At 45.4% G+C, this 15,396-nt stretch overlaps 1 protein-coding gene across 4 annotated transcripts in view; it reads left to right on the top strand.

Annotated features, from left to right (window-relative positions):
- Positions 1-15,396, top strand: part of ABI3BP (ABI family member 3 binding protein) — a 2,192,437-nt gene that overhangs the window by 1,797,992 nt on the left and 379,049 nt on the right. For 3 of the 4 annotated variants that reach the window (XM_078657771.1, XM_078657774.1, XM_078657773.1), the window contains 2 exons: positions 7,788-7,862; positions 8,324-8,389. In XM_078657771.1, coding sequence (XP_078513897.1) covers positions 7,788-7,862; positions 8,324-8,389 — 141 coding nt within the window. The remainder of the gene's footprint in view (positions 1-7,787; positions 7,863-8,323; positions 8,390-15,396) is intronic. The other variant, XM_078657775.1, reaches the window with a different exon arrangement.

The raw sequence follows: 15,396 nt of genomic DNA, 5'->3' as shown, positions 1-15,396 counted from the left end.
AAAAACCCACAGCGGACCCCACCGAACTCAAAAATTACCGCCCCATCTCGCTTCTTCCATTCCCGGCCAAAGTCATCGAGAAAGCTGTCAACAATCAGCTCGCCGCCTTCCTCGAAGCCAACAAATCCCTCGACCCCTCACAATCTGGCTTCCGAGCAAAACACAGCACTGAGACCGCCCTCATCGCAGCAACAGACGACATTCGAACTCTACTGGACAATGGAGACACAGTCGCCCTCATCCTCCTTGACCTCTCTGCAGCATTCGACACAGTCTGCCACAGCACCCTTTTACAACGCCTCAATAACATCGGAATCCAAGGAAAAGCACTTGATTGGATCACCTCGTTCCTCACCGGAAGAACCCAGAGAGTCCGCCTTCCACCATTCAAGTCCGAGGCCTCTGAAGTCATCTGCGGCGTACCACAAGGATCCTCACTCAGTCCCACCCTCTTCAACGTATACATGAGCCCCCTCGCGGCCATCGCACGCCAACACAACCTCAACATCATCTCTTACGCGGATGACACTCAACTGATCCTTTCTCTCACCAATGACCCCAGCACCGCCAAAACTAACCTACACGAAGGAATGAAAGAAGTTGCCGAATGGATGAAACAAAGCCGTCTGAAACTGAACTCAGACAAAACAGAAGTCCTCATCCTAGGTACATCCCCCTCTGCATGGGACGACTCCTGGTGGCCGGAAGCCCTCGGAAAAGCACCCATCCCGGCAGACCACGCACGGAACCTAGGCGTCATCCTGGATTCTTCACTCTCAATGAACAGACAAGTCAGCGCCGTATCCTCTTCCTGCTTCAACATTCTCTGCATGCTCAGGAAAACATTTCACTGGATCCCCTCCGAAACAAGGAAAATAGTCACCCACGCTCTGGTCACGAGCCGACTGGACTACGGAAACACCCTCTACGCAGGTACTACCGCAAAACTCCAGAAGAAACTCCAACGAATCCAAAACGCCTCAGCCAGACTCATATTAGACATCCCACGCAACGAACACATCTCTGGTCACCTTAGAGACCTCCACTGGCTGCCCGTCAACAAGAGGATCACTTTCCGACTGCTTACCCACGCACACAAATCACTCTACGACATCGGTCCAGAATGCCTCAACTCTCGACTGTCCTTCTACACCCCCTCCCGCCAACTACGTTCTTCCAGCCAAGCCCTCGCCACTGTACCTCGCATCAACAAGACCACCATGGGAGGCAGATCCTTTTCTTACCTGGCTGCTAAAACATGGAACTCACTCCCCGCTTACCTTCGCCTTACCCAGAACCACCTAGCATTCAGAAAGCCACTTAAAACGTGGATATTTGACAAGTAATCCTCCTTCCCTTCCTAAGCGCCTTGAAACCCTCTGGGTATGTAGTGCGCTATATAAAATTCTATGACTTGACTTGACTTGACTTGTGCAAGGGCCTTTGCTCCCCCCATTTTGTTTTGGGCACAACAGTCTTTCTGCCCCCCCAGTGGGGCAGAAGGTCCACTAGACACCAGGGATTTTTTTAATTGACGTTGTGGTGGGGACTGACCAAAAAGGGCATGGCAATGCCCCCCCCCCCCCAAAAAAATGTCGTCTTTCTGCCCCCTGGGGGGCAGATCGTGGGCAGTAGCCCCCAATCCCTCCCCGGGGGGGGGGGCAGAAAGCCTACAAGAAACAAGGGATTTTTTCTATTGTCGTTGGAGTGGGGGCTGCCCGAAAAGGGCATGGCAATGCCCCCCAGAGAAATGTCAGTCTTTCTGCCCCTCCAGGGGGCATATGGGGGCAGGAGCCCCAAATCTGCCTCCCGGGTGCAGCAAGCCCACTAGAAACCAGGGATTTTTTTATTGATGTTGGAGTGGAGGCTGCCCAAAATGGGCAGGCCAATGCCCCCACCCCCTCAAAAAAATGCAAAAGTCTTTCTACTCCCCCCCAGGGGCAGATGGGGAAAATAGCTCCTAGGAGTGGGGCAGAAAGCCCACTTGGCACCAGGGTTTTTTGTTTTTTAATAATGTTGGGGTGTTGGCTGCCCAGAATAGACATGATAATGCCCCCACTCCAAAAACAATTACCACAGTTTTCTGCCCCTCCCCAGATGCACATTGGGGCAATAGCCCCTTATCTGCCCCCGGGGGGGGGGGGCAGAAAGCCCATTAGGCGGGTACTTGACCAACCCACACAAGTGAGGTACCATTTTTCTTGGAAGACTTTGGGGAACGCGGGGTGGGTGGAATTTTGTGGATCCACACATATTCCAGAACTTTCCACCACAGAAATGTGAGGAAAATGTGTGTTTTTTACCTTTAGAGGTTCTCAAGGGATTCTGGATAACAGAACCTGGTGAGAGCCAGACAAGTCACTCCGTCCTGGATTCCCCTGGGTGTCTAGTTTAAAAAAATGTAAAGATTTGTTAAGTTTCCCTAGTTGCCGGCAGAGCTAGGGTTCAAAATCTTCAGCTAGGCACTTTGCAAAAAAAGGGTCAGTTTTCATTGTGGAAATGTGGTGTGTCCACATTGTGTTTTGGGCCATTTCCTGTTGCGGGCACACGGCCTACCCACACAAGTGAGGTACCATTTTTCTCTAAAGATTTTGGGGAACGCAAGGTGGGGGGAATTTTGTGGATACAAACAAATTCTAGAACTTTCCACCACAGAAATGTGAGGAAAATGTGTGTTTTTGTTATAGCTTTTTAGGTTTGTAAGGGATTTTGGGTAATAGAACCTGGTGAGAACCAGTCAAGTCACCCTATCCTGGATTTCCCTGGGTGTCTAGTTTATAAAAATGTATAGATTTGCTAGGTTTCCCTAGGTGCCGGCAGAGCTAGGGTTCAAAATCTACAGCTAGGCACTTAAAAAAAAAATGGTCCCTTTTCACGGTAAAAATAAAGTGTGTTCATGTTGCGTTTTGAGCCTTTTCCTGTCGCGGGCACTAGGCCTACCCACACAAGTGAGGTACCTATTTTTATCGGGAGACTTATCCTAGCACAGAATTGTAGAGCAACTGTTATTACTTATTGACTTTCGATGCATTTCTGCCTTCCAAATGAAAGACAATGTGTAAAAAAGAAGAATTAATTTTGAAAAATGACCTATAATTCTCATGCTACTATGGGTACTCACATTTTCGGAAATGTGCAAATTTCTCCTGTTTCTAGACTCTATATTTTGTTCCAAATTCAGAAATAAATAGGTGTCTTTCATACCGATTTTTCCATGTATATATTTTCCCAAATTAATTGCTGTATACCCGGTACATAATAAGAAAACTATTGCAAGACGCTGCTCAGTTATTGGCTCTGGGTTCGTCGAGTTCTTGGTCAACCTGCAAGTGCTATATATCCCCACAACCAGAAAGGCCCAGCGGAAGTAACAGTATATTGCTTTCAAACAGCTGTCATATTTAGAAGAAGTTACAGGTGAAAATGTTGACACAAATGGCTGTTTTTTGCAACTAATTTTCAGTTTTCCTATATTCAACTGTTAGAGTCTATAAAGAAATCTTGAAGGATCTACACAAATGACCCCTTGCTGAATTCAGAATTTAGTCTACTAAAATATAGCTTTCCAGGATCCATTATTGCTTTCATACCTAGTTCTACTATTAACTGGAAGGAGGTTGAAAGCACCAAAATAGCAAAACTAGGCTATGTCTCAAAAAAATGCCAAAACTGTGTAAAATGTTGTGTTTTTCTGACAAAAGTCTTCTTGTCCCTGAAAGCTGGGAAGATGGTGATTTCAGCACCACAACCCCATTGACTTTTGTTTTGTAAACAAACTTTATTGCCTTTTACATATTATTCAGCCATTCCGCTGCTTGCGGTACAATTAAATGCAAAACATTCTCATATTTGGGGTATCTCATTATAAACGTTATATCTTGCTATGTTTATGAGTCCAAGTTCCATGTATTTCACCTTTGCCCAGTGTATAGTTGTTGATGCGGGCTGTAGGTCCTTCCCTTCCCACCAAAATAACTAACCCCTCCCATTGCGCACTGCTGTCTCCCAATTGCCTCCCTTGAGCTCAGAGAGTCACCTTCCATGCGCCATGCGGTGTATGGTGGCGTTTCGCTAGTGCCTCATTTCCAGCTCCCTCCCTCTCCTGTGCAAAGATGTCATATGTCCCCATCTCCCGGGATCTGCAGTGGTATCCCAACCAGGCCTGGCCCCTGGGGGTGCTCCTGCTGTGGTGGTCTCTCAGGGGTGGAGACCTCAGATGCTCAACCATCTCTCTTCAGGCCATCCAGCAGCACCTCCCACGCCCTAGCTCTTTCCAGTTTTCCTATCCCCCATTTCGCATTACTAAGTAGGACCCTGCTCTCGCATACAGCCCATTTCAGCAGCTCTTGCTTCCATCTATGTACGCTAGGGCCGTCTGGATTCTTCCAGCAGCTAGTGATTTGTCGTTTAGCGAGAATAAATGCCAGATCTTGGAACCTGTCGGTGGTCTGAGTTTTGGCAGTGTGTGGGAACAGGCTAAGCAGGACATGTGCCGGTGTGAAAGAGATGGCCCTCGCTGTTATTCTAGCAGTCTCCCGAGTTATTTCCTGCCAGTAAGACGTTAAGGCGGTACAGCTTCATATCATGTGTACAAAGGTCGCCCCCTGTATATTGCATCTCGGGCACCTGGCACCTTCCCTATCAAAGTATAGATTAATACATTCTCGGGTCATGCATGCACCGTGGTGTATGTAAAACCTAATCAGGCTGAAGCGGTGTTTCAGGATACTTTGGTTGTCCATTCTGTTATGTTCTCCCATTCCTTGTCTTCCAGTGGTCTGTCAATGTATTCCCCCCATTGGTTTCTCAGCTGGTCAAGCGGCTGTATGGAGTCCCGTCCTATAGGCCTGTAGAGGCAAGCGACAACCTTTATAGTTCCCCCAGCCAGACTTATGTATTCACAGGTGGCCTGTTGTGGCCGTTCCATAGTGCCTGCTCCCCGGTGATGTCTAATTGCCCCAGTAACTGCGCCTAGAATAGGAAATGCCCTTGTGGTAGGCCCCAGTCGGCGCTAAATTCCTCAAAGGAGAGTAGTTCCCTGTCCCGGCATAGGTCTCCCACCCTCGTGGCTCCTGGCTGTACCCAATCATCTATCCCCCGCCATTGTCCCCTGTGGCTATGGGCCCCCAGCAGCATCAATGCCATTTCTGGCGAGTATGGGCGCTTTGTTCTAGTTTTCTGCAAACACTGATCCCAGCACCGTCGTATCACTCTATGCTTGTTACTGCTGTTCTGCTGAGGCTTGGCGGTTCCCAAGAGGGTGCGAAACACATTCAGATTGTCTGGGGCAACGGGTAGCACCCCCCTGTCTATGTCAATGCTCCCCGCCACCCACTGCGTGAATCTCTGCAGCTGCCCTGCCAGATAGAATGTCTCCATATCAGGCACGGCGAGTCCTCCTTCCGACCGAGGTCTTTTTAGTGTACCAACGGCCACTCTGCTTCGGCCCTCCCCCCATATGAATGCTGACATGCAGGAGTCAAGCTCCCAAAATCAGGCTGCTGATATCCACACTGGAAGCGTGGTGAAGAAGTACAGCAACCTGGGAAGAGCCACCATTTTAAGTAGAGAGATGCGGCCCATCGCTGAGAGGGGAAGCTTTCCTCAGAATGCCCTCCCTATATTCTCTTCCCTCATATCTTCTACAGATCTCTGAACTTGTTTATCGTAGTCTTCGCCCCTGGCGGGCCCTCTCCCGCTTGTTGTAAGAATAGCAACAGGTCATGCGCGTATAACGCTATGTTGTTCTCACCCAGCTGGAGATCGCAGTAAGCCCTGTCAGCCCTCGCCAAGCATGCTAGTAGTTCCACAGCCAGGGCTAACAGTACCGAGGGGAGAGGGGGACATGTCAGCGATGTCCTCTCTCCCCAGTACTGTTAGCCCTGGCTGTGGAACTACTAGCATGCTTGGCGAGGGCGGACCCTCGTCACCGGATCTGCATATAGCAACCGCACCCAATACAGGAACCCCGGTCCAAGACCTATTTTGGTTAAGACGGCATAGAGGAAACCCCACTCGAGGCTATCAAATGCGTTCTCCATGTCGATGGCGAATATCACCCCCGCTCGGTCGTCCATCGCCCCGAGCTTGATAATGGACAACAGGCGGAGTATATTCAGAGTTCTGTTCCTACGGGGAATAAAACCTGCCTGGTCTCTGTACACCAGGGACGACATATATGGGAGCAACTGTGTTGCCAGTAGCTTACTCAAAATTTTAAAGTTGAGATTCAGCATCGACAGGGGTCTATATGCCGTGCACTCTAGGGGGGACCTATCGGGCTTCAGCAGCTGGATTACCACCGCCTCTCTGGTGGTGACCACATCCCCTTTGTTATACCATTTGCAGGTAGAAAAACTGACGCTTTCATCTATAGCCATTTTTCCCCATGCTTCCAAAAATCCCCATGATTTTGGAAGAAAAGGACGGAAATTTGTCGGGGATAACTTATGTGGTCAAAATGTTACAGGGGCCTAAGCGCAAACTACCCCAAATACCCCAAAAAAGGTTTAGCACGGGGGGGGGGGAGAAGGCCAAGCAGCGAAGGGGTTAAAATATTCTTGTGTCTTTGTTTTGTTTATTATTGACATGAATGAGTGAGAAAGAGAAAGGCGATTATCTTTTTCCATGATTCCCTGAGTGTTGTGTTCTGGGGTGCTAACTTACCTGTCACTCTGAGAAGGTTAGTAGGGCAGGTAGAGCACTATGAGCTATTTTCGATTGAGGTTCATAGATACTGATGTGTTATGGCGAATCTGTCCCTATATATTGATGTTCTGTGATCACATGCATAGTTGTGTTTACACAGAAACCCTGCAACAGCAGTTCGGCAGGCCAGTATGACAGGTCAGGAGACGCCTCTACTCATAGACAAACACTGTATCTCCAAATGTCAGTTCTTTGTGAAATGTGTACTTGGTTAAATCAGTTTCCAGGTGCTTCCTATGGTGTATGTAAATTGGTGGTGGTCACTGGGTGCAAATGAGTGTTCCAGAGCCAGGGTCTAGTACTCCAAGGAATCTGCCTTATTTTCTGATTCAATATCTGTTTGCAGATGGTATGCATAATGGCCTAGTGGGGTTTCCCGAAAAAATAGGGCACAAGTTGCTGCATATTTCCTGGATCTCTGTTCCACTATTCCTTATGTGTAGCTGAGGGTACTTTCAATTTGTTAGGATCCTTCTTGGAGCCATCAGAGAGCTTTCAGGATACAGTTTATATGTTCATGTGGTTTCAGATTTAAGACCACGCTGACATCCTCACTCAGCACTGTCTACTAGTTACAGTGCATGGATGAATGTTTTGCAGAGACAATAGTCATTCACGGACCAATGACTGTTTTACCTCCTCTTCTTGGTTAGTTTAGTTCTAATAAATTGGTCACACTACATACTGTGTTAATTTCGGAAGAATTGGTCAAAGCCAAGATTTAAACTGAGGTTCCCCTCTTTCTTTCTTGTTCCCCAGAAATGGGTTAGATACATGAAGTTCCGTTAGTTTAACGAAGTTGTATATTCATGTAGAGTTCTGTTCTAATAATTTGGTCACACTATATACTGTTTTATTTTTAGAAGATTTGGTCCAAGCCAAGATTTAAACCGAGGTTCTCCTCTTTCTTTGTTGTGTCCCCAGAAATGGGGTTAGGTTCATGAAGTTCTGATTGCATACATGCTCACTTCTTTTCTCAACTGATGTCATGGAGTAACTTTTTATGACAATATTTCTAACTTTCATTTCCTAGTTAGTCTTTTTTTTCTTGAGTTCTCATTAACAATTTGTCTTTACAGCTTCTGAAGAACTCTATATAGATCCCATTGAGCCTAAATTATCAATACCACATCAGAAACTGGAAACAACACATGGTAATAATGATGATCTTGCTGGATGTCCATATAAAGTGTTTCTGTCTGCGTCATTTGCCATTCTCTTTTGCAGTAATGCCTTCCAACAGCTTTTTGACCTGCTACGTCGGCAGTGCTATACACTTTTCATCTTCTCTTGTATCACTTCATGCTTCTGTTGTCGAGAACAACGTTAAGCACATCCTTTCCGGACTTTTCCTCGCTTTTGAGGGCAATCATTGTGTTTTTCTCTTTGATAAATGGCATGTGTCCCATCGCTGAGAAGTACACTATAATTCATAATAAAAATCAATCAATTTCCACTTTATGTTTAGATGCCTTGATGTCTCTCTTGTGATGGCGCCTAGCGTTCCCATGCTTTATCAAATCATCATTACTTTCTTGCTGGCAGCTGCGTGCTGATTCTGTGCTCCAACACCATAATGAACCTCACCAACTAAACTCCAGATTCTTTTTTGCAGCCCCCAAAAAAGTCCACTCCAGTTCTTCTAGGCCCAAATCATCTGTTAGACCAAGGACCAGACCTGGTAATTACAGTGATTTGCATTAATTCCATAGATTTATTTATATTTAACTTGTTACCGTATTATGTCTGCTTGGTGTGTGTTTATGGGCTGCAGCACATATGTACATTTCTCAATTTGTTGTTTTGGAAATGAATTCTTTTTAGGAGCAGATCCAGAACATGCATGCAATTCAAATATCAAATTATCTTTTTTTCAGTACATCCAATGACTTTCTAATATTGCCCCAGATCATATTTGCATTGGTATACTAAGCCTCAACTTGCAATTTCTTAAAACTTGGCACATGATGCAACCGCTTTGCTTTCTACTGTCACACTTTTGAGAGTTTATAACAATATGTTTCAAATAATTTCGCTTTATGAAGCATGTGCAATATTCTAAACTGACATTTTGATATTGATTTTAAACTGTTTACTGAAACATAAAAATGTAAGTCACAATGAATGTCTGCATTATGCCTATTTAGCTATCTGTAAAGAATATATGAACCTGAGTGATTGTAATGATACATTTATTTCACTTCTTAATTGGGGGTCATGACAAAGTACTGCTTGTTTCTGTCTTAAATTGACACAGGGGAGCACACAAATGTGATAGAGGACAGAGGCACGAAATCCCTCTGCTGTAAACAGCAGAGGGATTTCCATTTTTTGGGGGAGCCTCTGGAGGTGGGGAAGAGCTTCCCCAACCTCCTGAGGCCCTACCCTAGTTTTAAATGTAATGATGATCACCCGCATGGTTTCAGTGCTTGTTGGGCTATCTCAGCCCCCAAGCACCGTAACACTTGTGAGAGGTATCGTTGGAAAGGGGAGAATCTCCCCTTTCCAATGGTAACCTTCCCTAGTGGATCCTTCCTTTGCAATCACCCCAGGAGGGTGATCCCCAAGCAGGGATCCACCCACTTGCACCAGGGAGGGAGGAGCAGCCCCTTGGGCAAGGGCCTTTGCTCCCCCATTTTGTTTTGGGCACAACAGTCTTTCTGCCCCCCAGGGAGGCAGAATTTCCACTAGACACCAGAGATTTTTTTTATTGACGTTGTGGTGGGGACTGCCCAAAAAGGGCATGGCAATCGTCGGTCCCCTGGGGGGCAGATCGTGGGCAGTAGCCCCCAATCCCTCCCCTGAGGGGGGGCAGAAAGCCTACAAGAAACCAGAGATTTTTTAATTGACGTTGGAGTGGGGGCTGCCCAAAAAGGGCATGGCAATGCCCCCCCCCCGAGAAACGTCAGTCTTTCTGCCCCTCCAGGGGGCATATGGGGGCCCACCCACACAAGTGAGGTACCATTTTTCTTGGAAGACTTTGGAGAACGCGGGGTGGGTGGAATTTTGTGGATCCACACATATTCCAGAACTTTCCACCACAGAAATGTGAGGAAAATGTGTGTTTTTTTACCTTTAGAGGTTCTCAAGGGATTCTGGGTAACAGAACCTGGTGAGAGCCAGACAAGTCACTCCGTCCTGGATTCCCCTGGGTGTCTAGTTTAAAAATGTTTAAAGATTTGTTAAGTTTCCCTAGTTGCCGGCAGAGCTAGGGTTCAAAATCTTCAGCTAGGCACTTTGCAAAAAAAGGGTCAGTTTTCATTGTGGAAATGTGGTGTGTCCACATTGTGTTTTGGGCCATTTCCTGTTGCGGGCACACGGCCTACCCACACAAGTGAGGTACCATTTTTCTCTGAAGATTTTGGGAAACGTGTGGTAGGCAGAATTTTGTGGATCCACACAAATTCCAGAACTTTCCACCACAGAAATGTGAGGAAAATTTGTGTTTTTGTATAACTTTTTAGGTTTGCAAGGGATTTTGGGTAATAGAACCTGGTGAGAACCAGTCAAGTCACCCTATCCTGGATTTCCCTGGGTGTCTAGTTTTTTTAAAAAATGTATAGATTTGCTCGGTTTCCCTAGGTGCCGGCAGAGCTAGGGTTCAAAATCTACAGCTAGGCACTTTTAAAAAAAAATGGTCCGTTTTCACGGTAAATATAAAGTGTGTCCATGTTGCGTTTTGAGCCTTTTCCTGTCGCGGGCACTAGGCCTACCCACACAAGTGAGGTACCTATTTTTATCGGGAGACTTACAGTAACACAGAGTTGTAGAGCAACTGTTATTACTTATTGACTTTCGATGCATTTCTGCCTTCCAAATGAAAGACAATGTGTAAAAAAGAAGAATTAATTATGAAAAATGACCTATAATTATCATGCTACTATGGGTACTCACAATTTGGGAAATTTGCAAATTTCTCCGGTTTCTAAACTCTATATTTTGTTCCAAATTCAGAAATACATAGGTGTCTTTCATACCTATTTTTCCATGTATATATTTTCCCAAATTAATTGCTGTACACCCAGTACATAATAAAAAAAACTATTGCAAGACGCTGCTCAGTTATTGGCTCTGGGTTTGTCGGGTTCTTGGTCAACCTACAAGTGCTATAAATCCCCACAACCAGAAAGGCCCAGCGGAAGTAACAGTATATTGCTTTCAAACAGCTGTCATAATTAGAAGAAGTTACAGGTGAAAATGTTGACACAAATGGCTGTTTTTTACAACTAATTTTCAGTTTTTCCTATATTCAACTGTTAGTTTCTATAAAGAAATCTTGAAGGATCTACACAAATGACCCCTTGCTGAATTCAGAATTTAGTCTACTAAAATGTATAGCTTTCCAGGATCCATTATTGCTTTCATACCTAGTCAATAGTCAATAGTCAAAACACACTTTATTCGATTAATAAAAATCATAAAAGTATACTATACAAATAAATAATGCCAGAATAACATCAATACAATAAAAACAATTTAAAAGCAACTTTGCATAAAAAATATCAATTCATTATTATTTCTTCTTAAGATACACATTCTTATGGCATCATTATATTATTTTCGCCAGTCTAATCTTCCTGCTTCTAATGGATGCTACAAAGAAATTAGCAACGCCAAACATGATCACAGGGGATTCCATTAGTTGCAGATAGAGCAGTGCTGGCTTAATTTGTAGGTAGCCCTTATCTTTTAAAAGTGGGAGAATAAACTTTTTCCTGTCACTAGTGTAAAAGGAGCAAAAAAATAAAAAGTGCATTATATCTTGAGGTGAATGGCCATCACATTTACATGGTACTGCTTCCTCTGGCCTACTCCAACCCATAGGATCAGACAGTAAGAAATGGATTTGATTAAAACGAAATTTTGTGATCCACCAACGATGGACTGGGACCGTTATGGTACTGAGATATGGTTGGATAGATAGAGACACAATCAGTAGGAAATGGGCCCTAACGGTAGGTTTGTTTAGTTGCACATATTCCCGCTCCTGGTCTCTAAGTTTCTTGAAATTAGACTTAACCCAATTGATGTCACCCTTTACCAGCCCATCTGGATTAGTAAAAATCTCAGGTCGTCCCAATTCAATAGCGGTTTTCTTAATAAAAGATAGTCACTGGATTTCCTTTGATTTCTCCAATTTCATGCAATCTCTTAAAATCTCATGGTTCAGGGTGAGTTTAGGGTTCAACCATGTTTTCATCCATAATAAGATGGGGGCTAAGCTTATGATGTCTGTAATATAGCCCATCCCTAGCTCTTGATGGACCGAAAAAGTAGCTGTTGCTTGGGGGAGAGCTAGGAGGGCACGGAGGAATTTATTTTCCTCCGTCTGGATAGGCTTATGTTGTTTATACCCCTAAATGCCAGCCCCATATCTTGCAATAGCAATAGACTTAGCTTTATAAATGGATAAGATTGCTTCACATGGTTTCCCCCCTAACCGTTTAGCGAAACCTAGGATGGCGGCAGAAGATCTTTTAACCGCATTTACTTTAGAGGTAATTTGGGGGCCCCAGGTACCCCTGTCGTCAAACACGACCCCCAAGTACGTAAAAACTTTCACCCTGGAGATCGCACATTCATTACAGAAAAAGGTTTTGGAGCTATATTTATTAGAACCCAGTGTCATAACATTTGATTTGCCAGTATTAATGACCAAGTCTAAAGATTTCATAAATTCACCGAAGGAGTATAACAATCTTTGAAGGCCAAGGGGGGTCCGTGCCAGCAGAACGGCATCTTCCGCGTATAGGAGTACAGGGATGTTCGTTCCTCCCATACGCGGAATGTCAAGAGATGCTTTTACCAATTAATCTTCCAGTGAATTGATGTATAAGGTAAAGAGCATAGGGGCCAAAATGCACCCTTGGCGCACTCCTCTCCCAGACCTAAACCTAGCCGTGCACTTCCCCTCCTGTGTCATTCTTATGGATGCATAGAGGTCCCTGTGGAGTTCAGCCATGAAGTACACCAGTGCACGGTCCAACCCCAGGTCCAGTATTAAGGTCCACATCCTTGACCTATTAACTAGGTCAAAGGCTGTGAACAGGTCCATGAAACCCAAATAAACTGAACCTTTGGCTGCCACCGTATATTTATTTATAATTAGATGCAGATTGAGGCACTGGTCTTCCGTGCCTCTGCCGGCTCAAAACTCATACTGAGCGTTTGATAAGATGTTATTTTCTGCAGCCCAGTCCGTTATTTTTGCCAATATCACCTTCCCCAAGATTTTAACGGAGGAGTCCAGTAGGGATATTGGCCTGTAACATTTGGGGTCACCCCTTTGGCCCTTTTTAAACACTGGAATGATGGTTGAACAAGACCAAGTAGCTGGGCACCTTGCGACTACTGAGGTGTTGAAAACATTTGTAAGAATTTTGGCCCAATATTTAGGGTTGGTCTTATATAAATCAGAGGGCACACCATCTGGGCCAGGGGCCTTATGGCCCGCAGTATCCTCTATCGCCTTCTCTACCTCCTCATTGGTGAAAAACAATGATGGCCCGATCGAATTAATCGAAGGGACCTCAAAGCTTTCAATCTCCAGGTTGCTCCCGTAGATTGCCTCAAAATGGTTTAACCAATCTCCTTCGGAGATATTTATTTCCAGAGCGCCGTTCACAGCACCGGAAAATAACGGGTTGTTAACTATCGCGCAAAATTTAGAGCTGTCCCTTATGGTAGCCTTATCCATCAGTGCGGCCCAGGCATTCCTTTTAATTTCATTTTTACGAGCCAGAACTGTGGATTTATATGCTTTCCTCAGCTGCACAACTTGCAGTTTATCCCGAGGAAACTTTTTCAAGGCCCTAATAAGCAGATTATGTGCTCTGGAGCAATTTTGATCACACCATCCCTTGCCCAATGTGTTCTTGGGGCGGGTTTTTACTGTGAGTTCTTTGGCCACTTGGGCACAAATTGTCTCAAAGGAGGCAATAACATCCCCTCCCTGACTTAAGGGGACCAAACAGACGTTCAAATCATCTCCTACTTTTAGGCTGATGGTATTAAAAAATTCATCTGGAATTACTTTATCCCACTTTAGTCTCCTCCCTTGATCCTTAGGTTTAGCCTCCAATACTGCTGTAGAAGCACTCTGTTTATTAAAAAGGATAAAAGTATGATCCAGTTCCAGTATCACAGGGTTGCTTTCATACCTATTTCTATCATTAACTGGAAGGAGGTTGAAAGCGCAAAAATAGCAAAAATAGGCTATGTCTCAAAAAAATGCCAAAACTGTGTAAAATGTTGTGTTTTTCTGACAAAAGTCTGCTTGTCCCTGAAAGTTGGGAAGATGGTGATTTCAGCACCACAACCCCTTTGAATTTTGTTTTGTAAACAAGCTTTATTGCCTTTTACATATTATTCAGCCATTCCGCTGATTGTGGTACAATTAAATGCAAAACATTCTCATATTTGGGGTATCTCATTATATATGTTATATCTTGCTATGTTTATGAGTCCAAGTTCCATGTATTTCAGTTTTGCCCAGTGTAGAGTTGTCGATGCGGGCTGTAGGTCCTCCCCAACAAAATAACTAACCCCTCCCACTGCGCATTGCTGTCTCCCAATTGCCTCCCTTGAGCTCAGAGAGTCACCTTCCATGCGCCATGCCGTGTATGGTGGGGTTTCGCTAGTGCCTCATTTCCAGCTCCCTCCCTCTCCTGTGCAAAGATGTCATATGTCCCCATCTCCCGGGATCTGCAGTGGTATCCCAACCAGGCCTGGCCCCTGGGGTTTCTCTTGCTGTGGTGGTCTCTCAGGGGTGGAGTCCTCAGATGCTCGACCATCTCTCTTCAGGCCTTCCAGCAGCACCTCCCACGCCCTAGCTCTTTCCAGTTTGCCTATCCCCCATTTCGCATTCCTAAGTAGGACCCTGCTCTCACATACAGCCCATTTTAGCAGCTCTTGCTTCCATCTATGTACGCTAGGGCGTCCGGATTCTTCCAGCAGCTAGTGATTTGTCGTTTCGTAAGAATAAACGCCAGATCTTGGAACCTGTCGGTGGTCCGAGTTTTGGCAGTGTGTGGGAACAGGCTAAGCAGGACATGTGCCGGTGTGAATGGGATGGCCCTCTCTGTTATTCTAGCTGTCTCCCGAGTTATTTCCTGCCAGTAAGACGTTAAGGCCGTACAGCTTCATATCATGTGTACAAAGGTCGGCCCCTGTATATTGCATCTCGGGCACCTGGCATCTTCCCTATCAAAGTATAGATTGATACGGTCTGGGGTCATGTATGCACGGTGTGTATGTAAAACCTAATCAGGCTGAAGCGGGGGTTTCAAGATACTTTGGTTGTCCTTCTATTATGTTCTCCCATTCCTTGTCTTCCAGTGGTCTGTCAATGTCTTCCCTCCATTGGTTTCTCAGCCGGTCAAGCGGCTGTATGGAGTCCCGTCCTATAGCCCTGTAGAGGCAAGCGACAGCCTTTATAGTTCCCCCAGCCAGACTTATGTACTCACAGGTGGCGTGTTGTGGCCGTTCCATAGTGCCTGCTCCCCAGTGATGTCTAATTGCCCCAGTAACTGCGCCGTAGAATAGGAAATGCCCTTGTGGTATGCCCCAGTCGGCGCTAAATTCCTCAAAGGAGAGTAGTTCCCTGTCCCGGCATAGGTCTTCCACCCTCATGGCTCCTGCCTGTACCCAATCATCTATCCCCCGCCATTGTCCCCTGTGGCTATGGGC

This window comes from Lissotriton helveticus, chromosome 8 (assembly GCF_964261635.1).
Source record: "Lissotriton helveticus chromosome 8, aLisHel1.1, whole genome shotgun sequence".
In the NCBI taxonomy this organism is placed as follows: Eukaryota; Metazoa; Chordata; class Amphibia; order Caudata; family Salamandridae; genus Lissotriton; species Lissotriton helveticus.
This window is presented reverse-complemented; position numbering and strand designations above follow the sequence as displayed.